Raw genomic sequence first — 27,099 nt, forward strand, 5'->3', positions numbered from 1 at the left:
CAATGATGAGTATTGTGTTTTTTTTTAAAATGAGCTTAATGTTTGGATCTGTATCTTAAGGTCATTATGATGTTAGGAATACATATTGTTTGACTTGATTGAGAGGAGTTTCCCACTTCTGTTTTCCTCTGAATTAGTTTAGGATTATTTTTGTTTGTTACCATTTCAGGATATTACATGAGTGCCAGTGATTGGACAAGGAGGGTCATGATGCCTCAAAATTGGAACAGATGTGATGCATTTTTCCTCTCTGTCTTCTCTTAGATTGCTATGTAAATCAATATGACTGCCAGGATGCCTTTGAGTATTTGGTGGTGGTGCTTAATGATGTCTTTAGTCAGCTTTTCTTAACATGTAATAATTCGTACCAAGCCATTAAGAGCTCTTTTTAATGCAATATTTGGGACATTTGTTTTCCCTCTGGTATTTTTGAGTCTGTGACTTGAATATGACAGTTTTAGTACTGATGTCTGATGGTACTTTCATGGGGTAAAATAAATGCATCAGTAAGTTTTCTGATGTTATCCCAAACAACAAACATGTTGCTCCATGTGAGAAAATATTGTTAACTCTTAACACTACATAATGGAACTTCCAGCTGAAGTTACCACATCCTTAGATTTTCTAATGACACTTATGGAGATGGGTGACTCAATTAATTAACATAAGATTCCAGGAAGCTTGCTTAACAAACTATTATAGTTTAAGATTTTAAACTTCTGTTTAAGCTGTTGAACATTTCAACTTAAAATTGATGAGGGGTCTAGAAGGCCACCCTAGCCCTATAGTTCATAGACACTGCATTACGTGTAGTAGGGATGTGGTCACTTCTCTTCCTGGGCAAAGGTCGTACCCTGAGTGAGTGCCGCTAGCCTCAGCAAAACTAGTGGTCGGCAGTGCTGGAAAAACGTCAGGGATCTGCACTCTGCAAGGTTTGGCGGCATCATCTCTCTGTCTTTCAGCTCCATCAGTTACATCACCTCTGCCACTGTGTACACATTTAACCAAGAGTGATGGACTGTAATCTGCAGCATTGCATGCATCATGTCCACTTAAGGGTTCATATCACATCACCCTTTCATGTCCTTCAGTGATTGTACCCACTGGGGAAGCCTCACCACTTGCCAGGGTTATGCATGGACCCAGCAGCTCTTCTACCCATTCCCATGATATTGAGAATACTCTGTCACTGCAGGAAAATCTAGTCCAATGACTGGGTCAAGGGCCCCAAGACTGGTAGGGAGAGTGGGGGTGTGGGCAAGTATTAGGCTGATCAACACCTTTTTGTAGTATTGATTGTCCTGGTCTTCCCTGGCAACAAGTCCTGTGGTGATGAGACAGCAATGGCCGACCAATCCAATGAGCCTATCGCAGACACAACTCTGTAGCCAGTGGAGAACAAATATCCTAGATCTCTGATATTCTGAGGATTGCTGGAGATCAGGCAACTACTCAGCTTAGTGCTGGCAAGCCTCTGTACCTAGCCATAACTAGCATGGTCAACCTGCAGAGACAGAGAGGGACATCAGACAAGTATGCCAGAGGCTGTTGCTGGGCTGCAACACAAGTTGGAGGAGTCCTACCACATTGTCATCATTGTGGTTGCTATGGCCTTTGAGCACATGGCTGCCTCCATGGAAAGTATGCTGGATGCCTTGGAGAACCCAACTCCAACAGAACACTAAAGTAGTTATGGGATATGGCGCTCATGTCTACAATCTGTTACTTTAGCTGTGGGCGATCAGCATATAGGCTAAGGTGAAAAAAGAACTAAAGGACTTTTGACCACACTCCAGGTGCCCCTTTCTCTTGAGAAGAAAGGGTGGTGCCACGTGCCATCTACAAAGAGGAAAGACTCTCGGGCATCTTGACTGATTCTTCTCTGCGCACTTCATAGGGTGCCCTCCAGCAGCTCAAGCCAAGGATGGTGAGTTTGCATCTGGGCCAATTGGCTGGAAAGGCAGCAGGGGACCACCACCCAAGTCACCAGGGCATTCCATGAACGGGCTCCCTCCACACCTGAGCATGTTGGACCTGTACCCAGATAGGGTGCTAGAAAAAAACCAACTTACTGAGGGCATGTTGATGGCATCAATTTGTTAAGACACCACTTTTTGTTAATGTATTTTCACTTTCGCTTAACACTTGTTGTCAGCCCATTACATCCTGAGTTCTGTCAGGATGCTGAGGAACAGCAAGGGATTAGTGCACTTTCATTACAATGTGAAGCATGAAAATAATGCTGCTAGACAATGTTTCGAGGAACATTCTCAGGATGGATAACAACTTGATGGTGCTCATACGGGAGTGTTCTTCCTAAAATTGCTTAATCTTCAATATAATGACTGTGTTAGCGCTAATTTGTAGCAAAGTGATCTAATCGAAGTGCCCACCATTTCACTGCTATTTTATTGCTTTCATTGCCCTGGGCAAATTTACATGGCATTTTACTTCGAGTGGAAGAGAGGATATCTGATACACATTTTAAAGAATGATTCAAATTTTATTCACTACACAATGGGCAAGGACAACAACTGTTAAAACTGTTTCAGATGCCAAGCCAGAGGGCTGTATACCAACTGAGCAAATGATATATCTAGGAAAAAGAAACTCTCCACCCAGGTTAGTCAGTCTATGTACAGGTTGTTGAGGTTTTCCCTGGCCTGAGGCCTAGTTCTCTGTTCTGAGGAAGGGTCGCTGGACCTGAAACCTTAACTCTGATTTTTTTTTTCTCCACAGATGCTGCCAGTCCTGCTAAGCTTTTCCAGTATTTTTGTTTTTTGTTTTTGTCTCTCTGGCATTTTAGGGTTTCTAAACCAGTGCATTGTTTTCACCTGTTTGAAGCTTCTTATTGACTATAAAGTCATAGAGATGTACAGCACGGAAATAGACCCTTCGGCACAACTTGTCCATGCCAACCAGATATCCCAACCCAATCTAATCCCACCTGCCAGCACCTGGCCCATATCCCTCCAAACCCTTCCCATTCATATACCTGTCCAGGTGCCTTTTAAATGTTGCAATTGTACCAGCCTCCATCACTTCCTCTGGCAGATCATTCCATAAACGTATCACCCCTTAGGTCTCTTTTATATCTTTCCCCTCTCGCCCTAAACCTATGCCCTCTAGTTCTGGACTCCCCCACCCCAGGGAAGAGACTTTAGCTATTTATCCTATCTGTGCCCCTCATGGTTTTATAAACTACCTAAGGTTACCTACATTAGAATCCACACTGTCATCTTCATCCACAGAAGGTTCATGTCACGCCTGCATTCTCTTCTCATCTAGAACACTGTGCCTTTACAAAGGCACACGGTACCACACCATAATGTCATGGAGTATCCAGTTGAGCTGTATTGCATGGCACTGCCTGACCGGTTTAGGCCTCAAAACTATTACTTGAAAAAATTAATGGCCTTTTTCCACTATAGCTTTGTTCAAAGCATTGGTGGCATTTACCTTTGCTCTGTGGCAGTGTGAAGATTTCTTTGCAGAGGCATCTGGCAGGTATTGAGCAGTTAGCCTTTGTCTCCCAATAACCATCTTTGTATAGGCTGACAGCTTTGGAAAGAGGTTGGTATCTATGAACACTCCAGTCTAAACACATCGTGGCAAATGGCTGGATATCTATTGCAAACCGTAGTGTCATGGTCATAAATTAGTTCAGCACCATGTAAACTTTTTTCTGTTCACGAACATTGCTCGTAATTAATAGTTTTGAATGTAGGTATTCAATATCCACTTGCAGCTTGGGAATCTAAAATTGGTTGAGAATCCTAATGCCTTAGCTTCTTGGCTGGTCACATCAAGGGCATAGGTACGATCTGATAAACATTCCATCAGTGACATCTTGTATGTGCTTGTGCATTAAGGATTGATCTCTGAACTGAATTGCTGACAAATTTAAGGGCATCTATAACTTTTGAGGGCTTCCAGATTGAATTGCGCCCCCAGTCTTTCTAAGTTGTTGTGGTTCTGTTCGCCGAGCTGGAAGTTTTTGTTGCAAACGTTTCGTCCCCTGGCTAGGCGACATCATCAGTGCTTGGGAGCCTCCTGCGAAGCGCTTCTTTGATGTTTCCTCCGGTGTTTATAGTGGTCTGTCCCTGCCGCTTCCGGTTGTCAGTTTCAGCTGTCCGCTGTAGTGGTTGGAATATTGGGTCCAGGTCGATGTGTTTGTTGATGGAGTTTGTGGATGAATGCTCGGCGAACAGAACCACAACAACGAGCACCCGAGCTACAAATCTTCGCACAAACTTTGAGTCTTTCTAAGTGTAAGTCTTTGTTCAGCAGCTGGTTGTGATGTGAAACAATGGCCTGGAATGTTCATAATAAAGTTTCTGACATTGCATCTCACTGATTTGCAGCCAGTGGTAATGAAATCTGAAGATCCAGTTACTCGCCAGAACTCTGTCAATGTTTTGGATGTTTCCGTACTCCGAGAGGTTGAGTCAATGCCCCTGATGTTCATCATAGCATGCAGAATCTTTTCTCTGCACCTATTTCTTCTTAGACGCAGGACCACCAGAAGAACAGCTAGGTTAGCCCAGACCATTCAGTTCTAGGATTATTAAGGGGATGCCTGTGTTCTGATATATTCTTGCATTGAAGTTGAATGCCATCTGCCTACAGCAGGTAGTGTTGAACCTGAGCAACAAGATTATTCTACTAAATTGACAACAATTGAGTGCTATGTCCTTTTGCTCGAGTATAGCAGCCCAACAGCTTCCCCATTTGTCCTCTGCAAGAGGCAGCTGCTGGAACCCTCCCTGCAAATGCCTAATACCACCCTTTCACCCATTCCACCTCCAAAGTCAATTCATAGCATTATTGCTGTTATTTGTCAGGATATGGCATCTGCAACATAGCCTTGAAATCCTTACCATGCAGCTTACAACGAGGCCAATTCCCTGACCTGAGCTACGTGACCTATGGACCAATCGATGAAAAGCTCCCTCATTATGTACAGCAGTCCCTCTACTTGTCCAGATACAGACTGACTGACTGTAGCCTGTCTCCTGGATTGACTTGGCAAGACAGCCCAAACTTACCATTCTTTTCAAGTACTCTTATTCATTTAGGGAATGCGGGCTTTACTGTCTGCTCCAGCGTTTATTGGTCATTCCTCATCACTAGATCATGCCGAACTACTGTTGATGCAGCAGTATGCTGTAGAGCAAAATGTTCACGCCTTGAGTTGTACACGCACTCTCAACTGTTTTCTTTCGGCCATGCCATCCTATTAAACCACTAACTGGAAGCCACAAGCCTCCTGTCTGTCCTTTGACACTACAGCAGTTGTTGAAAGGTAGAAGGTGGTTCACTGCTTTGTACTAAAGCAATAATGGAAAGGCCGAAAATACAATTACGACTGAAGTGTCCCCATCCTTTTGGAGCAGGCCTGTCATCTCATCTAAGCACCAAGGCTTCTTATCATTGAATTTCCAAGGTGTGCACTTACATGTGAACTTTATAGTTGGAATAGTTTGGTAAATTTCTTCTCCCTTTTCCCTGGCTGGATTGTCTTGCAATTGATTCAATGACTTCTGCAATGATTTTTCATGTAATATTTTCTGATGTCTCTCTCTCTCTCTCTCTCTCTCTCTCTCTCTCTCCCCGATTAATCGGCTTTTGCTGTAACTTTTAAAAGTATGTACAAATGTGGCTGTCTTAACTATGTGACCTAAAGTCCAAAGTCATCTGTATTGAGTTAGGATGATACCCATCTTGTATTGAGGGCTTTCATTCTTTGAGAGTCGTAAGATAGTTTTTAATTGAATTCCCATTTATTGCTCAGCCCTAGTTGTCCATGAGAAAGCAGTTCACCACCACCACCGTGAACTGCTGCAATCCTTTTGGTGTAAGTAGACACAATGCTGTTAGGCAGGGAGGGAGTTTCAGGATTTTGTCCCAGCAATGCTTAAGGGATGGCAATGTAGTTCCATAATTAAAGTTCTATTTGATATCAATGCATGTTTTGAATAGGGAGGTATTACTTAATTTGTAAGTTTAAATAGTATGAATTGGGATACAAACTTTTTTTTCCATGTGCTTTTTTTCCTGATTTTAGATTAGATTCCCTACGGTGTGGAAACAGGCCCTTAGCCCAACCAGTCCACACCGACCCTCCGAAGAGCAACTCACCCAGACCCATTTAGCCTTGACTAATGCACCTAACACTATGGGCAATTTAGCATGGCCAATTCACCTGACCTGCCCATCTTTGGATTATGGGAGGAAACTGGAGCACCTGGAGGAAACCCACGCAGACACTGGGAGAATGTGCAAACTCCACACACAGTCACCTGAGGCTGGGATCGAACCTGGGACCCTGGTGCTGTGAGGTATCAGTGCTAACCACTGAGCCACCGTGCTGCCCATCCTGATGTCTTTCAAAATAATATATACATTTTGATGTTGAGGTGGTTGTGATTGGCTGACCTGAATGAAATTGCTTTTGTAGATTAGTAGTTATTTTAAGCATACCCAGGTAGTATATAGAGGGATATGCTATTAAAACGAATAAGAACTATAGGACATGACTGAATACTGAGGGTAAAAGATCACTCTGTCTGTATGGTGAAGTCTGTTCTTCCTAATGAGGTGTTGTTTTGTTATGTAACTAAGAGGATATGCAATAAGGAAGGTCTTTCGAGGACTAGTCAAAAATTCTCAGTCCTTTTCAAATTTGTCAAATTATTCAATGCTGAAGTAACCCTCCCATTTTGCAATTCAAGCTTCTGGCTCTCTGAGTAATGTAGACTTTACTAATGTTGGTTTCAAATGGTTATCCAATGTGTAAGTGATGGCATTGATCTGTGGTATGAAAATATTGAAGCTTGCTCTTAGGCCGTGTAATATGTTTAACCTTTAGATAAACAGTATGATGACTAAATAGCATGTGTTTTTAAAGCTATTCTTGAGCTGAATTGCGCAATATGTTCAAATGTACCCTCCGTATTGTTTCTAGCTAGCTAAACAAATTGTGTACAATAATCTTGCAGATGACACCAAAATTGGAGGTGTAGTGGACAGCGAAGAAGGTTACCTCCGATAACTTTGGGATCTTGATCAGATGGGCCAATGGGCTGAGAAGTGGCAGATGGATTTTAATTTAGATTAAAGGCAAGACACTGCATTTTGGCAAAGCAAATCTTAGCAGGATTTATACACTTAATGGTAAAGTCCTAGGGTGTGTTGCTGAACAAAAAGACCTTGGAGTGCAGATTCAAAGCTCCTTGAAAGTGGAGTCACCGGTAGATAGGATAGTTGAAGAAAGCGTTTGGTATGCTTTCCTTTATTGGTCAGAGTATTGAGTACAGGAGTTGGGAGGTCATGTGGCAGCTGTACAGGACATTGATTAGGCCACTGTTGGAATATTGCGAGCAATTGTGGTCTCCTTCCTATCGGAAAGATGTTGTGATGGTGAAATCTGTTCTTCCTAATGAGGTGTAGTTTTGTCATGTATCTAAGATGATCTGCAATAAGGAAGGTCTTTCAAGGACCAGTCAAAAATTCTCACTCTTGTTCAAATTTATTGTCAAATTATTCAATGCTATGGACTCATAGGGTTCAGAAAAGATTTAGATTAGATTAGATTCCCTACTGTGTGGAAACAAGCCCTTTGGCCCAACAAGTCCACACTGACTCTCCGAAGAGTAGCCCACCCAAACCCATTTCCCTCTGACTAATGCACCTAACACTATGGGCAACTTAGCATGGCCAATCCACCTGACCTGCACACCTTTGGACTGTAGGAGGAAACCGGAGCACCCGGAGGAAACTCTCACAGCCATGGGGAAAATGTGCAAACTCCACACAGAGACAGTTGTGGAGGCTGGAATTGAACCCGGGTCCCTGGTGCTGTGAAGCATCAGTGCTAATCACTGAGCCACCCTGTCGCCCTTGGCAAGGATGTTGCCAGGGTTGGAAGATTTGAGCTATCTGGAGAGGTTGAATAGGCTAGGGCTTTTTTCCCCTAGAGCGTCTGAGGCTGAGGGTGACCTCAGAGTTTTATAAAATCATGAGGGGTGTGGGTAGGATAAATAGACAAAGTCTTTTCTCTGGGGTAGGGGAGTCCAGAACTAGTGGGCAAGGTTTAGGGTGAGAGGGGAAAGAAATAAGAGACCCAAGGGGGCAACCTTTTCACGCAGAGGGTTGTGCTTGTATGGAATGAGCTGCCAAAGGAAGTATTAGATTAGATTAGATTACTTATAGTTTGGAAACAGGCCCTTCGGCCCAACTAGTCCACACCGACCCTCCGAAGAGCAACCCACCCAGACTCCATTCCCTATACTTACCCCTTCACCTAATGCTAGGGGCAATTTAGGATGGCCATTCACCTAACCTGCACATTTTTGGGCTGTGGGAGGAAACCGGAGCACCTGGAGGAAACTCACGTAGACACGGGGAGAATGTGCAAACTCCGCACTTGACAGTTGCCTGAGGCAGGAATTGAACCCAGGTCTCTGGCATTGTGAGGCAGCAGTGCTAACAACTGTGCCACCGTGCCACCCACGGAAGCTAGTGGAGGCTAGTACAATTGCAACATTTTAAAAGGCATCTGGATTGGTAAAAGAATAGGAAGGGTTTAGAGGGAGAAAGGCCAAGTGCTGGCAAATGGGACTAGATTAGTTTGGGATATCTGGTTGGCATGGACAAGTTGGACTGAAGGGTCTGTTTCCGTGTTATAAATCTTTATGACTCTAAAAAGAAAACTGAACTTAAAAATAATTTGTATTACAATTAGTGTTTAAAAAAAAAAGTTGCAATCTTGAGCCATTTCTAGCTATTTATCATTTTCTAATCCTTGTTGAACATGAGAAAAAGTTTCATTCTTGCACAATTGCAGTTTAATGGTAATAGAGGCATGACGATTGGTGACTCCCACCCTTTTCTAAATAGATGTAGCGCATGTCTGACATTGGGAACTGAAGGAAGTCTAATCTTTAAAATGTGGCAAATAATGCTATTTTAACAGTCCATTACAGATATAAATAACATAAGAACAGAAGTAGACCATTCTGCCCCTCGAGCATTTTCTGCCATTAAATGAGATCATGGTCCAACTCCATACATCTTTTAAATTTCTCTTGAACAAGAAGATACTATCTATCGCAGATTTAAAACTTAACAACTGATCCAGTATTCACTGCCGTTTGTGGAAGAGAGTTCCAAACATCTGTTGCCTTTTGCGTGTATCTGTCCTAGAATACCTCCTGAAATCTGGCCCTAATTCTCAGAATATGCTGGTTAATTCTTGAGTCCATAGCGAATGGAAGTACTCACTCAATTAAGAAATACTCTGAAATGGTTCTGGCTGATTTAAAGATTTGTTTTTGAGTAGAAAGCATTGAACCCAGAAACTTTTTTTTTGTATTACATAAATATGGATTGAAACCTACCATCCAATGATCAAATTTGATTTGTTAGATGCTGAAGTAGGTCTTCCAAGTCTTTCAGTTATATTTCTTAATATTCATGCCTTCCTTCATAAGAGCCTTTTTTGATTACGGATAATAAAATTGCATCCACCCCCCTATCATTTTGCTATCACCTAGAAATTATGTTGCCCAAATGTATAGATGATAATTGACTACATTTCCATGACTTCCTGAGTTAAATGATTTGATTTGTTTATTAGGAAATACCTTGCATATATTACAGGACTAATAAATTTGCATTTTTGCTTTGATGGTTTAATTGTGAATCAATTAAGTTATTGGAAGGAGTACAAAATACTACAAGGGTGTATTCCAGAATTAAAGGATTGATGCACATGGAAAGATTAGCTAGCAATTATTTATTTTTTTGAGAATAGAAGATGGAGAGCATTTGTACCAGTTTGTACAATTTGGATCCAGTTTGAAGGAGTCACATCAAACTCAAAACATTAACTCTGTCTCTCTCTCCACAGATGCTGTCAGACTTGCTGTGGTTCTCCAGCTTTGTGTTGGTTTCAGATTTCCAGCATGCATGGCTTTGTGCTTTTATTTGGAACCATATAAACTTTTCTTATGTATATAGAATTAAAGCAAATAATTTAAAGCAGTTAAAGCAGGTGTTCTTTGTTGCCCTTAATTTTTAGAGTTATAGGAAGAATATTCAAGATTTACAAGAATGTTACCAGGACTGGAGAGTTTGAGTCATAAGTAAAGGCTGGAAATGCTGGGACTTTTTTCACTGGAACGTAGGAGGCTGAGTGGAGATCTTATTGAAGTTTATAAAATCATGAGGACCATATCTAGGTGAATAGCTAAAGGTCTTTTCCCTTGGGTGAGCGTGTTCAAAACTAGGGGCATTTTATTTAAGAAGAGGGGACAAAGATTTAAAAGGGACCTGTGACGCAACTTTTATCACAGAGGGTGGTTCGTATGTGGTATGCACTGCCAGAGAAAGTGGTAGATGCATGTACAGTTACATTTAAATGACATGAATAGAGAAGAAGTTCAGAGGGATATGGGCCAAATGCAGGCGAGTGGGACTAATTTACTTTGGGGAAACTTGGTTGGCATGGACGAGTCAGACCGAAGGGTTTGTTTCAGTGCTGAATGACACTGACTATAGATGCTAAATGAACCTGCATCCTTCCTTAAATCAGATGAAAAGTATGCCCATGATACTGAGTGAACAGGCACCAGTGGTGTCACCAATGGCCTGACCAGTTGTAGCAAGATTTGATTCTCCCTGCAATTAAAAGTAAATATTTCATTTGGCTTTCTAATTACTTGCTGTATCTGTATGCTAACATTTTGTGATTCGTGTACAAGATCAGGATCCTTCTGTTGTGTTCTGCAGTATTCTTGCTATGTGAATAATCTGTTTTTCAACTCTTGCTATCATGTGGATTAACTTGCATTTTCACACATTATACTCCGTCTGTCAAAGTTTTACCCGGGTGGCATGGTGGCTCAGTGGTTAGTACTATTGCCTCACAGCTCCAGGGTTCAATTCCCACCTTGGGCGACTGTCAGTGTGGAAGTTTGCATGTTCTCCATGTGTCTGCATGGGTTTCCTCTGACAATCCAGAGATGTGCAGGTCGGGTGAATTGGCTGTGTGAAATTGCCCATAGTGTTACGTGCATTAGTCAGGGTAAATATATGGTAGGGGAATGGTTATGGGTGGGTTACTCTTCAAAGGGTCGGTGTGGATTTGTTGGGCCGAAGGGCTGGTTTCCATACTGTAGGGAATCTAATCTAATCTAAACAGGGTGGTTCAATAAGCAGTACAAGTGGTGGAATAAGACTCCTTACTAAGCTTAAAGAAGGATATTGTCAAGAAACTGAATTTGAGGTTCCTAGAAATACCTCACAGGCATACTCTGAATAAGTTTGAGACACAGGGAATGAAAATTTCTGTTTCAGCTTGAAACTCTGCTACTGATAGATACAACATTTTTAACTTCTGGAAGTTAAGTATTAAATGTTGCTTCTAAAATGTGCTGTATGAAAGTGGTGAAGCTTAACCTCTGCAGCTGTAATGCTTATTTGTTGGCTGGCAGGAAAATCTAGCGTGACTATTAATTGTATGATTCCTACTTCCCTTTTTAAAATTTCGTTCCCTGTTCCTTGTTGTACTATATTAGGCCTCTTCCTCTTTTCTGAAGTTAAGTTTTGAGCTGATTTTATAATTATCAGCAGCATTAAACCTTTTACTTGTGATACTGAATAATTTGATTATTTGTGTTTTAGGTTACCTGGAGAGGTTTTGTCCAAGTTTTGTGGCTCTTCCATCGTCTTTGTAGGCATGCAATATTCCATGTAGTTTGGCCAGATAATTGGTCCTGCAATCAAGTGGACACTTTATATGCAAATGTTGATGGGAGGAGTGAATTAAACTATATAATGCACGAAAAGAGTGCTGTTAGTTACATTCAGGAAAAATCAGAAGAATGTTAAGACAAAAGGCTTTGACAAAATGTATCTCTTTTTCATAAATACTGAAATTCCTTAGCTCAGCATGAGGAAGTGGAAGGTTGGTTAGTAAGTTTGCCAATGACACAAAGGTTGGTGGAGTTGTGGATAGTTTTGAAGATCTGGACCGCTTGGGTGAGGGGACGGGGAGAGGGTGTGGATCTCTCTGTTCCTGGATCGGTCAGTAAACACTAGCAATTCTGTCTAGTTCAGTAAGATTTCACACTTTATTCAATATCGGCCAGGCACAGGTTGTCCAGTAACAGAGGTTAAACACATCCATGTTCTTCTGGGAATCTGCGCGCATGGCTTAAGACAAAGACATTTTTACACATGTGTTTGAGGAGAAGTACAGAGCATCATTCCAGAGCATATTTGGATAATTACCAATCTATTTTAATAAAATGACTTTATTGACAGCGACTTAGCCCAATGATATTTCCTGGGAACCAACTTTACTTTCTACATCCAAGCACCCCTATCTCACGAAACTATTCTTTCCACCTGCACTTACAAAGTCTGTTAGGATGGCTAGTAATGTCTTGCCTAGTCTAGTTATTTCTATGCTGTAAAGGAAGCATTGTCTACTAATCTTTGTTGAGACAAACTATGGTTTAGTTCAGGAATGTAGCTTTTAGCAGGGTTAAAAGCCATTTTATGTAGCTTTTAAGCAAATTGTTATTAGCGAGGTTTGAGAAGATTTGTAGCTCAGGTTGAGGTTCTGGATATAGGTTTGCTCGCTGAGCTGGAAAGTTGATTTCCAGACATTTCGTCACCCTACTAGGTAACATCTTAAGAGGGCCTCCGGGCGAAGCACTGTTGATAATTCCTGCTTTCTATTTGTGTTTGGGTTTCTTTGGGTTGGTGATGTAATTTCCTGTTCTTTTTCTCAGCGGGTGATAGATGGGGTCTAACTCGATGTGTTTGTTGATAGAGTTCTGGTTGGAATGCCATGCTTCTAGGAATTCTCGTGCATTTTTCTGTTTGGCTTGCCCTACACTCCACTCTTGTAAATCTTTTCTGAACCCTCACACTCCAATTAATATTATCTTTCTTATAGTAGGGAAACCAGAACTGTACACAGCGCTCCAAACGTGGCCTCACTAATGTCCTGTACAAACTCTACATGACGTTTCAATTCCTATACTCAGTGTTCTGAGCATCGAAGGCAAGGCTAAATGCCACCCTAACCACCCTGTTTACCTGTGACACAACTTTCCAAAAAAAAGCTAAGCACCTGACCCCTCAGTCTGTCTGTTCATCAATATTCCTATCTGTAATTACATTCATTTTTCCCACAATGTGAATAATCTTGTATTCAGTAGGTGAAACAAAAGACCCTATCATAATAGTAGTCTTGTTCTGAGTTTGAATCTTTTTAATGAAGGCTGGTGGATTATGAACATGGTAAGTTAATGTTGCCTTATTACTGTGTCGGACAGAGACTTCAAAGTTTTGAAGAGCCAATAACAATCCCAAAGTCTCTTTTCCCTCACTGCAGTCCTACTTCTGATCCTGGTTTAGTTTCTTGGAGAAATTCGCTACTGCCTTCTCTATTCCGAACTGTTCCTCCTGGAACAGGGCAGCACCCACCCGTATCATCTGCACCAATTACCATTTTGAAAAGTCTGGAAAGGTTAAGGGTAACCAATACTGGCTCAATTATTCAGATTGACTTCAGCTTCTCAAAGGCTGCTGGAAATTCTGTTGATCGTATCTTTGATTCTTTAACATTTTTGTTAAAGGTAAAGCTATCGCATCAGAAATTATACACACACTTCCTGTCAAACCCACACATTCCTGATTTCTTTCTTGTTTGTTTTTGGGAGCAGTGAATTCTGTGAAATCCTCCATTTTCAGTGAGGAACACTTGTCCTAGATATATTACTCTTGTTCTTAAAATCATAGTCTCAGTCTCAGGTATCCACAACATGGGAAAAAACTCTTGGACCCAACGAGCCTGTGCTGGTCAAAAACAATAGCCTAATTATTATAAACCCAATTTCCAGTGCTTATCCCCTCGCCTTTCATGCCATGGCTTTGCAAATGTACATCTAAATACTTATTCAATGTTATGATAGTATATACCTCCACCACTGTTATAGGCAGTGAATTCCAGATTCTCACCACCATCTTAACGAAGGAAAATATCTTCCCATCTCCTCTAAACTTCCTGCCCCTTAGCTTAAATCTATGTCCCTGGTCATTGAATCTTCCACAAAAGTGCAAGGTTTCTTCCTGTCTACACTGTCCATGCCCTTCACAATTTTATACATCTCAATCATGACCCTTTGTCTCCTCTGCTGTCAGGAAAACAACACCAATCTGTCCAATCCCTCTTCATAACTAACACTGTCCAGCCCAAGCAACATCTGGGTAAATCTTCTGCACTCTTTCCAGAGCTATCACATCCCTCCTTTAATATGAATTCCAGAACTATACACAATACTCTAGCAGTGACTGCACTGATAATTTATACAGTCTCAACATCAACTCCCTCCTTAAGCTCAATAATAGTGATACAGCATGGAAGCAGACCCTTCGGTCTAACTAGCCCACGCTGACCACATTCCCAAGCAAAACCAGTCCTACTTGCCTGCATTTGACCCGTATCCCTGCAAACCTTTCCTATTCATGCACTTATCCAAATGTCTTCTAAATGTTGTAACTGTTATCTATAATGAACAAAGGCAGGTTGGAGTTTTGGATCTGCATCTTCCTGGAAGAGAACTGAACTAAACAAAGCAGAAAGCAAAACTGATCTATATTATTGCCATTGTTAATGCTCTCCCACCATTTAAAGTTCTTTGTCTCATTTGGATCATCTGAGAGGATTTTATTAAATTGGATTTGAGTAAGCTTCCTTGTAGGATTAAACTGCGCAATTATTGAAGCCCATTCAGACTATCTAATGCTGTCACATTCCACAGATTGACAATGACAAGTTTAACTACTCTCAACTTCATAATCCATGCAAATCAGCACTCAACCATGACTAGTATGCAGTGGAAATATTTTGGGAATTAACTGTGTCCTTTATTGACCCCCGAGAAGATCAGGAATACCCTCACTGGAAAGGGTTATTGCATAAGAGTTCACAGCATAGAAACCTGTTGTGTTATCATGACTGGTTTGGTTTGTTTTTTTAAAAAAACTTATGATTCTGTTTACACATATGTCTCTATTATTATAGACCTTTATTTGGAGGTGCTGTTAATTTGAACAAGTCAGTTTTGCAAGCCTCTAGTTGCTTCCATTCGCAGGCATATCTTGGATAACTAGTTTGCACTGGATACCATATTGCATTTGAACATTTTCCTTTCATGTGTAGGTGTCCATTCAGCTCAATATTGTGATATGAAAGTCTCTTCTCTGACCAGGATGCAAGATACTTAGAAGGTCAAAGTCTTTGGCAGAAATTCTGTTTATATGATGTTGCTCAGTTGAAATGGATCACTTTGAGAAGTTGACTCAGTATGAAGGCTTGTAGCGAGTATGTGGCTTAAGCTCACTGAAAAAATAAATAACTAACCTCGAAGTTTCAATAAAAATACTATGTCAAGAATGGGGATCATTATAGGGTGGAATGGGCTCAGTGGTTAACACTGTTGCCTTTCAGTGGCACCTGGGTTTGATTTCACTTTCTGGTGATTATCTGAGTCTGTGTTCACATTCTTCCGCTGTCTGCATGGCTTGCCTCTAGGAGCTCCCAATTTCCTGCCACAGTTCAGAGATGTGCAGATTAGGTGCATAGGCCAAGTTAAATCGTCCGTATTGTTCAGGGATGTGCAGACTAGGTGGTTTAGCCTTGGGAAATGCAGGGTTACAGGGATAGAGCAGGTGCATGGCTCTGGGTTGGGTGCTCTTCGGAGGTCTGGACTCAATGGTCCGAATGTCCTGCTTCCACATTATAGGGCTTCTATGATTATCAATACCACACTACAGATGTTTCTTGTACGCATCATTTTAATTATGATGGTGCTACTTACTGAAGTACTACGTAACATTGTCATATAATTTGTTTAAACTCAGATTAATACCTTCAATTTCCTTATTTTAAAGTGTAAGGAGGAACTGGAAGAAGGATGTGTGATAAACCAATGGATTTAAGTTTTAAGTATTTACACTTGTGGTATAATATTACAAAGCAGCTGCTGAGCCTTTTTTAATTGCTTCATCTTTTCAATGCTACTCCAAAAAAAGGTGTTTCTTTGAATAACTGTATTTTAAATCGTGCACTACAATTTATTTAGAGTCATAGAGATGTACAACATGGGAACAGACCCTTCGGTCCAACCCTTCCATGCCAGCCAGATATCCCAACCCAATCTCTCCCTACTGGCCCATATCCCTCCAAACCCTTCCTATTCATATACCCATCTAGATGCCTTTTAAATGTTGCAATTGTACAAGCATCCACCACTTTCTCTGACAGCACATTCCATACACACATCATCCTGTGCGTGAAAAAGGTCTCTTTTACATCTATCCCCTCTTGCCCTAAACCTCTACCCTCTAGTTCTGGACTGTCCAACCCCAGGGAAAAGACTTTGTCTATTTACCCTATCCATGCCCCTCATAATTTTGTAAACCTCCTATAAGGTCACCCCTCAGCCTCTGCTGCAGGGAAAATGGCCCCAGCTTGTTCAGCCTCTCCCTATAGCTCAAATCCTCCAACCCTGGCAACATCCTTGTAAATCTTTTCTGAACCCTTTCAAGTTTCACAACATTTTTCCGTTAGGAAGGAGACCAGAATTGCACGCGATATTCCAACAATGGCCTACCCAATGTCCCGTACACCCGCAACATGACCTCCCAACCCCTGTACTCAATACTCTGACCAATAAAGGAAAGCATACCAAATGCCTCCTTCACTATCCTATCTACCTGCGGCTCCACTGTCAAGGGGCTATGGACCTGCACTCCAAGGTCTTTGTTCAGCAACACTCTCTCGGGACCTTACCATTAAGTCCTGCTAATATTTACTTTCCCAAAATGCAGCATCTCGCCTTTATCTGAATTAAGCTCCACCTGCCACTTCTTAGGCTGTTGGCCCATGTGATCAAAATCCGAGGTAACCTCCTTCGCTGTCCACTACACCTCCAATTTTGGTGTCATCTGCAAACTTACTAACTATACCTCTTAAGTTCACATCCAAATCATTTATATAAATAATGAAAAGTAGTGGACCCAGCACCGATTCTTGTGGCACTCCACTGGTCACAGGCCTCCAGTCTGAATTTTTATTTACTTAAATTGTAGATAGTCAATAGATTAAACTATAATGTATAACTATTATTGTCAGCATCAATTACTGAACTTATTGTTCTCAGTCAACCCAAAGCTAAAGCTGAAATCTGGTTGCCTTTCTAATTAAGGTTTTGGAAACAAAGATTTGTAAGCCCATTATACGTTAACATATTTCAGTTATACTAGGAACCGTTAACAAAGTCAGGCAAGTTGAGAAAATCCTGAAACTCTAGCACATTTGGCATGCTCATAGGTAAATGGTTAAAGTTTTACACCAGATGTGAAAGCAAGTTAAAGTCTGAATTGGTTAATTAGTAATACTGAACCTGTAACATCAGATTTTGAGTACAGCACAAATTTAACTGGCAAAAGAGCGGAAATCGGGATAATTTCTGCAAAATGCAACATAATTGTGCCAAGCATATTTGGTGCGTGTGCAGTTGTGATGAAAATCAGTTTCTCAATTATAATATATTTCTCAAGCACGTAACGTTTTTAAAATCATTGTAGATATCCTGACTCCTCCTGTCTCTAAGGGACAAGAGGATGACCGGATCGTATTTGGTTTTATGTCCTAAAAAATCATGCGCGTAAAAACAACCAGTTGGGCTGTCTCCCCCACATTGATTGCTTTTCACTGTAGTTCAGTGAATCTCTGTCCTTCAGGTTCTGCTGTCATTGTTAAAAGTATTCTTCTGAGAAGATTCCACTGAGAAAGCCTTAAGTGACCTGCTTTGGATTGCTGTTATTTCTTTGTGGTCCTTTAAAGACTTTGCATAAAGAATGAGGGCCCCAGTCATTACTTCTCTCATGACTTCGCCATGTGTGAGTCATGTTGCAATTTGCCAGAAGATGGTAAATGTGAAGTTACGCTTCATTGCAGGCTTGACCTTTTGCTACTGGTTAGTTTAAAGAAAAACTTGAGCTTTCAAAGTGGCTTTCAGGTTGTCAGTTTTCTTTGAAGCATGCTGTTCAAGGGAAAACTATCCTTGAATTCACTGTGTATCCTTGTGCAGTGTTTTCCCCCTTTTTAACTTCTTGATATGCTTTGACACTTACGACAAACATTCTTCAATTGTGAGCAGAAATTAATGTTCCCATTCTGTGTGAAAGTTGTAGTTTTTGGTTGCTTTCTAGATTGTGCAGATTCATCGTTCATCATTATTGTTTCATCTTGTAGTTTGTCATGTCTCTGTTCTGTTGGTCTGGAGCAGGTAGGCTTCCAGGGCTGCGCCTCTAGAATGTTGCCGGCTACTTTCAAGTGTAGACAGGGTGATCATATCTGTGATCACTCTTTGTTTGTGGGGCCTCTGGTCAGCTTGTGTTGATTGGATTTGGGCACGGCAGCATTCACTGTAATTTTTCTTCACTCTGCTCAGTAATATTAGAGAGATGGCTGAAGCATAAAACCTGAAGGTCGACAGAGATATGAATGGGACGAACTGAAGTGTTCTTGCCGAGATTCTGGATTAGTGGTGCTGGAAGAGCAGTACTGCTCCTCAGATGCTGCCTGAACTGCTGTGCTCTTCCAGCACCACTAATCCAGAATCTGGTTTCCAGCATTCTGCAGTCATTGTTTTTACCTGTTCTTGCTGAGAGACTGCACTAACATGGTGGGCTGAATAGCTTCCTATAATGCTAGTACTACAATATACTGGCGTTACTCATCACACCAAGTATAATTGATTTTCGTTTATTTGCATTGCCACCCACAAAACCTACTTTGCCCTGCAATGATAGTCTATCTGGTCCATATTGATACAGAGTCATAGATGTACAACATGGAAAAAGACCCTTCAGTGCAATTTGTCCATGTCGACCAGATATCCAAAATCTGATTTCATCCTATTTGCCAGCTCTGGGCCCATATCCCTCTATACCCTTCCTATTCGTATACCCATCCAGGTGCTCTTTAAATGTTCTAATTGTACCAGCCTTCTTCTGGCAGCTCATTCCATACATGCTCCACCCTCTGCTTGAAAACAGTGCTCCTTGGTTCTCTTTTATCTTTGTCCCCCCTCATTTTAAACCTATGCCCTCTAGTTCTGGACTCCCCCCACCCCAGGAAAAAGACCCTATCTATTTATGCTATCCATGCCCGTTATGATTTTATAAACCTCTATAAGGTCACTCCTCAGGGAAAACAGCCCCAGCCTATTCAGTCTCTCCATATAGCTGAAACCCTCCAATCCAGGCAACAGCCTTGGAAGTCTTTTCTGAACTGTGTAATATGAAGTTTCACAACATCCCTCCAATAGGAGAGAGATCAGAGTTGCACATAATGATTTGGACACTTTTGGAATAATGTCCTGTACAGTGGCAACATGACCTCCTATCTTCTATACTCAATGCACTGATCAATAAAGGAAAGCATACTAAACATCGTCTTCACTATCCTATCTACATGCGACTCTACTTTCAAGGAGCTATGAACCTACACCAAGGTCTCCTTTGTTCAGCAAAACTCCCTAGGACCTTACCATTAAACGTATAAGTCCTGCTAAGATTTGCTTTCCCAAAATGCAGCACCTCTCATTTATCTGTATTAAACTCCACCTGCCACTTCTCGGCCCATTGGCTCATCTGATCAAGATCCTGTTGTAATCTGAGGTAATCTTCTATGCTGTCGACTACACCTCCAATTTTGGTGTCATCTGCAAACTAAGAATGCCTCCTATGTTCACATCCAAATCATTTATATAAATGATGAAAATCAGTGGACCCAGCACCGATCCTTGTGGCACATCACTGGTCACAGGTATCTGGTCTGAAAAGCAGCCCTCCACCCACCACCCTCTGTCTTCAACCTCTGAGCCAGTTCTGTATCCAAATGGCTAGGTATCCCTATATTCTATGTGATCTAACCCTGCTTACCAGTCTACCATGAACCTTATCAAATGCCTTACTGTAGTCCATGTAGATCATGTCCACTGCTCTGCCCTCATCAATCCTTTGTTACTTCAAAAACTCATGATTTTCCATGCACAAAGCCATGCTGACTATCCCTGATCAGTCCTTGCCTTTCCAAATGCATATAAATCCTGTCCCTCAGGATTCCCTCCAACAAATTGCCCACCACCGAGGTCTGTTGTTTGCAGATGTTTGCTCACCTTGCCTTTCTTAAATAGTGGCACCATGTTAGCCAACCTCCAGTCTTCCAGTACCTCACCTGTGACTATCAGTGATTGAAATATCTCTGCAAGGGGCTCAGCAATCACTTCCCTGGCTTCCCACAGAGTTCGAGGATACACCTGATCAAGTCCTGGGGATTTATCCACCTTTAGGCGTTTCAAGACATCCAGCACCACCACCTCTAATATGAACATTTTCAAGATGCTACCATCTATTTCACCACATTCTGTATCTTCTGTCCTTCTCCACAGTAAACACTGATGCAAAATGCTCATTTTAAGTTCTTCTCTCCATTTCCTGCAGTGGACCATTCTCCACTGCACCAGCTCCTCAGCCATGTATTCATCTGCTCTATCATCCTATTCCTACCCTCACTAGCTCGTAGCACTGTGAGTAATCCAGATATTACTACCCTTGAGGACCTCCTTTTTAAATTCCTGTCTAATTTCCTATATTCTCCCTTCAGAATCTCTGCCTTTTCCATTCCTATATCAGTAGTTCCAATATGCACAATGACCTTCTGCTGGTCCTTCTCAGCTTTGAAAATATTCTGCACTCCCTCTGAGATACCCTTGATCCTGGCACCAGGGAGGCAACACACCAGCCTGATTTCTCATTGTTGGCCACAAATGTCTTTCTGTGCCTCTGACTAGAGAGTCCCCTATCTCACACAATTGCTTGAAACTTGGTATACCCTTCGTTACATTAGAGCCAGTCTCAGTACCAGCTGTTCACGCTACATTCCCTTGAGAATCCATCATCCCCTACATTTTCCAAAATAGCATACTTGTTTGAGATGGGTATGGCCACAGGAGACTTCTACAGTACCTGCCTTACTCTCATACTCTTCTCAGAGGTAACCCATCTGCCTGACTATCTCTGGTTTTTCTCCTTTCCTATAACTGCCATCCATCACATCTCCAAGCTCCTATAAATTCCTCATTGCCTCTCATTGCTACTCCAACCCATCCATGCGATCTGATAGGATTCACAAACAAACACATTTACTGCAGAGGTAATAATTAATAACGTAGAAACTTTCCTTTAATCTCTCCCATTTGACAGGAAGAGTGCATCATGCTACTAAAGGCCACCTTTGCACCTTAGCAGTGTACAGACCCAGAAAATAGCACTGTCTTACTGCTCTAAAAACAATTGCTCCAGGTTAAATTAGTACCTATGTTTAATATTTTTAAAATTTAATCGAGACACATCTCAATAAACCATACAATCAAAAAAGAACCCACTCTACTCACTATTGTAGATTTACAAAGGTAATGAGTTGCACTGAAAGCTATATATTTAGCTGCTTCTGTGCTATGAGCTCTCCCACGCAGGTTCATTCAGGGTCAGCTGTGAATTTTGCTGTTTGTTAATTTTTCTTAGACCCACTTTGTTGTCCAGAGATACTTGAACTCGAACTCAAACAGCAAAGACAGTAGCTGTGCAGATTCACTCCTGTGTCAGACAGCAGTGTAAGTTTCTTTCTCGTTTGAGTCACTGACCGTGTGGCCCCTGACTTTGACTTTCTTCCTCCTTTTCAAAGTGCTGTTGTTTTGATATTTGTTTTTTTTCCACAAAGTTCCAATACGATGTAAAAGCTTATAAAACAGTAATCGCTTCTCCTGGAATTTGAGGAAATCAGCTCCAACACCTAAAATACCTCAAACTGAGTGGCGCTTAATGCCACAATTGTTTTCCCATCCTCCGTCTTTAATTATATGAAACCATAAGCTGGCAAAGCATATAAGAGCATGCATTTTACCTAGCCACATAGTTTCCAGAAGCACAAATCCATGACTCGAGATACTAGTGAGATCAGCAGTTGGGGCATGCATGTAGATGGCTGGGTCAGCTGTTAGAGACTCTCAATGATGATCTACATGATGAAGACCCTGGCACTTGTTGGACAAAACCAGAAAGTAACTTGCAAGTTCAATTAACCTGTACTTCCTGCATTTGAATAATTTTGCTTACTTTTGGCCAAGTGAGCCTGCAAGGAACTTACATTATTATGTCTTTGACATGTAATTATTAAAATATGTAGTAATGACTTGGATGAGGAAAGTGATGTACTGTTGCCATGTTTGTGCACAACACAAAAATACATGGAATGGCAAATGATGAGGATGACCTGGTCTGCTGAAGGGTATAGCCAGGTTAAGAGAGTGGGCAAAAACTTAGATGGAATACAATGTGGAGATATATGAGGTTATGCATCTTTGGTTGGAAGAACAGAGGAGCTGTATATTATTTAAATAGGGAGACTGCAGAAGGCTTCAACACAGAGGGATTTGGGAGGAGTCTCCCACGAATCTGAAAAAGTTAGTGTCCAAATTCAGTGTTATGGGGAAACCAAATGCAACATTGGCCTTTTGTTTCAAAAGGAACGGACCATAAAAGTAGAGTAACTCTGCTAAAATTATACAAGGCAGTAGTCATATCACAATAGGAATATTGGACCCTTTATCTAAGGAAAAATATATTGGCATTGCAGGCAGCCCAGAGGATGTTCTATCAGCTGACACAATTGTCTTACGAGCAGAGGTTGAGTCTGTAACCATTGGATTATAAAAGCATGAAAAGCGACCTTGTTGAAACACAAAATTGATAGGCAGTGTGATAGGGTAGGTGCGGAAAGATCGTTTTCCCTTGTAGCACAATCTGGAACCAGGGCATAATCTCAGAACTAGGGATTGCACATAGGGTACGTGAGGTGGAATTCTTTTCTCAGACGGTTGTGAACCTGTGGAATTCTTTACTACACAGGCGTGTTGAGGCTGTCATTAAGTATATTCAAAGTTGAGAAAGATTTTTAATCAGTATGGGAATCCAGAATTATCGGAAAATGCAGCAAAGTGAAGTTGAGGATCATCAGATCAGTCATGATGTCATTGAATGGCAGAGCAGATTCAGTGGGCTGAAAGGCCTATTTCTGTTGTGACGTCTCATTGTCTTGGATGGCCTTAATTCATATGCATGTACAGCGTTTGATGTGGTATAAGGCCTCCAGTGTGGCATTGCCTTTATTTGTAACTAGACAAACCTAGAATTAAATCTGCTGAAACACGTCCAAATTTTCAGGGGTTTGGGAGATTTTGTCAGGGAATCTAGTGTAATAAAGAAGCAAATTGCATTTTTCTCAAAAATATATATTAGGATATTTTAATAGTTGACAGCTGCTTCAATAGTTGCTTTTTTTTTAAAAGTTCATTTAATTTTGTACAATTTGGAATGAATTGAGTTTAACTCTGCCTGACTATATTAATTATTACTGGCAGACTAACAACTTTACCATAAAGGTCTTTATGTGCAATTCATTGTGGCCTCTTGATTTTTGCCAAGATATGCAGTTAAATAAGGAGATAAGTCAACTTGTGATTTAGTGTAACGACTATCACTAATCATGCCAAGTACCATAAATTGACCAGCTTTTCACAGAAAAAGAAAGATTCCCCTCTAGCACTGATAATGGCTCCCTGCTCAATTATTCTGAGTTCTGTCCAGGAACAGTGTGATAATGGATGTTAAACATATTCCCTGAAGCTTTTATAGCTTATTTAATATTGAAATCACTCATTCAATTTCTTCAACTCTTTTAGAGTCATAGAGATGTACAACATGAAACAGATCCTCTGGTCCAACTTGTCCATGCCGACCAGATATCCTAACCTAATCTAGTCCTATTTGCCAGCACTTGGCCCATTTCCCTCTAAACCCTAAACCCTATTCATATACCCCTGCAGATGCCTTTTGAGTGTTGTACCAGCCTCCACCACTTACTCATTCCATACACGCACTGCCCTCTGTGTGAAAAAGTTGTCCCCAAGGTCACTTTTTGTACACTTCCTCTCTCTTTCCCCCCCCATAACCTATGCCCTCTATTTCCAGACTCCCCAACTCTGTGGGAAAGACCTTGTCTATTTATCCTATCCATGCCCCTCATGGTTTTGAGAATTAAAAAGAGCAGTTTTTCAGAATCTGAAACTTAAAGCAGCACTATCATTAATGTGTTTCGAAGTAAGGAATTGTATAGCCTTAAATGCTTGGCATAATTAACAACTAGTGAATAGTCTAAAAATGTTCAATATCAGTGTCAATATTTTTATGCAGATTGTGAAATAAATGCACCAGCTGCTGTTGATGTAAATGTTTTGTCACTTAATTTTTGTCAATCAATATTTATAACTGGTGGTATGTTCTGCAAGATGTTACTTGATGGTAAATAGCAGACAACGCAAATGAACATAGAGCATTAGCTTTTTAATAATTCTGATTTTAAGTTATATGCTAAAATTTGTTTGTGCATTGCGATTGCTCTGTTGGTTCTTTGATTCCTATTTCTTGATGTTATTGCAGCTTAACCTGTATAGAAAATGACTTTTTTTTTCCCCCAGCTCATGAAAGTCTTCTCTTGATATTTTAAAAGATCGCTTTTTATTTTGTTGCACTGCATTTCAGAGAAAGTAGTAGGATTCAGCGAAAGATCATAACTGTTTAAAAGAGTTAAGTTGTAGGACTTGTAAAATGCATTATTAACAATAAAGTTACAAATCTAATTTATCTTGAATACCACAGTTTGAAGCAGAATTATAATCCATTATTTGTTTTGCTGTTATATCTTCACTTAATTTTGATATTACTTTTAAAACTTAATATTGCAACAATGTTTTTCTACAGCTTCCAGCAGCATGGTTCACCATGTTTGATGCAGTACTTATTCTGGTGCTTATCCCAGTGAAAGACAAAGTTGTAGATCCTATCTTAAAGAAGAAAGGCCTGCTTCCTTCGTCTTTGAAGAGAATTGCTGTTGGCATGTTTTTTGTCATGTGCTCTGCAGTAGCTGCTGGTAAGGATTTTCAAAATATTTTTATCAAACACTACTTGATTTTCTGTTGTAAAATAGACACTTTAAGACTATAACAATGACTTGCTGCCAGTGCATTTATAAATTGGAGATAAATACCATATCCTAAATGTTTTGTGATTTTTTTTTTCACTTAATACAAATTTTGAGCATTTTGCAATTGTGGGACGTGAAATATGTTAAAAGGAAAACCACTTATTTCAAACCAAAGGGCATGCCTAATTATAAAAACCTAATAGTGCAATATACAATTTTGATTGAGAAATCAAGGTGATTTGCCAAAGACTATAGTGCAGGACACCATCCCCAGTTTAGAGATTTGCTGAAATGCAATGTAGTGAGTTAGGAAATCTAAACTTAGATTTTCAGTCTGAAGATGTTGGAAAAAGGCTAAGAGCTTGTAATTAAGAATAGAATTTAGTTGTAATAACCCTTGCTAGTTTATGGTCAATTACAAGTGGATCTAGGAACCTCTATGATTTTTGTTGCTCATTTGCATAGGCCGTGCTCTCCTCCGTCTGGAAGAGGAACTGCAAACTTCCAGGAAGAATTTTGGTGCTGAGATCACCTGGTGTTTGAATAGCTGCCAAGATTGATTTTGCATTTTACACATATCATTATATGCTATGACCACCAGTAGCTTCTTGCTACTGATGCAGATAATAACTGTACTTATTCACCACTTGCATTTCAAGGAACTATTCTAACGTGTGAGATGTTGCAGTGAAGGCATTCAGGATAGTATGCTTCCCTCTTTTGAGTGCATCATATGAGCTGTGCACAACAGGTCCTGACAGAAGACCGAGTGGAATGAGGAAGTGGGCCATATGATCGAAATAAAATTGTCTATAATTGTGAACAAATATAATTACTTCCGTTGTAGTTTTAGTGTAGACCGAAGATTACGAAAGAGTAGAACAAAGCTGTGCCCCTGAGTGGATTTGCCAGACATAGCTTTTATAACACTAGTGTGACTAAACAGGGTCATAGAGTCCATAGCAATGTACAGCATGGAAGCAGACCTTTCGGTCCAACCCGTCCATGCCAACCAGATATCCCAACCCAGTACCCAGCTCAGATCCCTCAACCCTTCCTATTCATATACCCATCCAAATGCCTTTTAAATGTGGCAATTGTACCAGCCGCCTCCACTTACTCTGGCAGCTCATTCCATATACATACCACCCTCTGTGTGAAAACTGTTGCTCCGCAGGTCTCTTTTACATCTATCCCCTCTCGCCCTAAACCTCTGCCCTCTAGTTCTGGACTGTCCAACCCCAGGGAAAAGACTTTGTCTATTTACCCTATCCATGCCCCTCATAATTTTGTAAACCTCTATAAGGTCACCCCTCAGCCTCCGCTCCAGGGAAATCAGCCCCAGCCTAATAGCTCAAATCCTCCAACCCTGGAAACATCTTTGTAAATCTTTTCCGAACCCTTTCAAGTTTCACAACATTTTTCCGGTAGGAAGAAGACCAGAATTGCACACAATATTCCATCAGTGGCCTTCCAATGTCCTGTACAGCTGCAACATGACTTCCCAACTTCTGTACTCCATACTCTGACCAATAAAGGAAAGCATACCAAATGCCTTCTTCACTACACTATCTACCTGTGACTCCACTTTCAAGGAGCTATGAACCTGCACTCCAAGGTCTCTTTGTTCAGCAACACTCCCTAGGACCTTATCATTAAGTGTACAAGTCCTGCTAAGATTTACTTTCCCAAAATGCAGCCCCTCGCATCTGCCACGTCTCGGCCCATTGGCCCATCTGGTCCAGATCCTGTTGTATTTTGAGGTAACCCTCTTTGCTATCCACTACACGTCCAATTTTGGTGTCATCTGCAAACTTACTAACTGTACCTCTTATGCTCGCATCCAAATCATTTATGTAAATGACAAAAAGTAGAGGACCCAGCACCGATCCTTGTGGCACTCT

At 41.0% G+C, this 27,099-nt stretch overlaps 1 protein-coding gene across 5 annotated transcripts in view; it reads left to right on the forward strand.

The window, feature by feature from the left end:
- Positions 1-27,099, forward strand: part of slc15a4 (solute carrier family 15 member 4) — a 228,407-nt gene that overhangs the window by 10,851 nt on the left and 190,457 nt on the right. For all 5 annotated transcript variants that reach the window (XM_043715789.1, XM_043715791.1, XM_043715793.1 and 2 more), the window contains exon 5: positions 24,973-25,141. In XM_043715789.1, coding sequence (XP_043571724.1) covers positions 24,973-25,141 — 169 coding nt within the window. The remainder of the gene's footprint in view (positions 1-24,972; positions 25,142-27,099) is intronic.

Source organism: Chiloscyllium plagiosum, chromosome 25 (assembly GCF_004010195.1).
Source record: "Chiloscyllium plagiosum isolate BGI_BamShark_2017 chromosome 25, ASM401019v2, whole genome shotgun sequence".
Lineage (NCBI taxonomy): Eukaryota > Metazoa > Chordata > Chondrichthyes > Orectolobiformes > Hemiscylliidae > Chiloscyllium > Chiloscyllium plagiosum.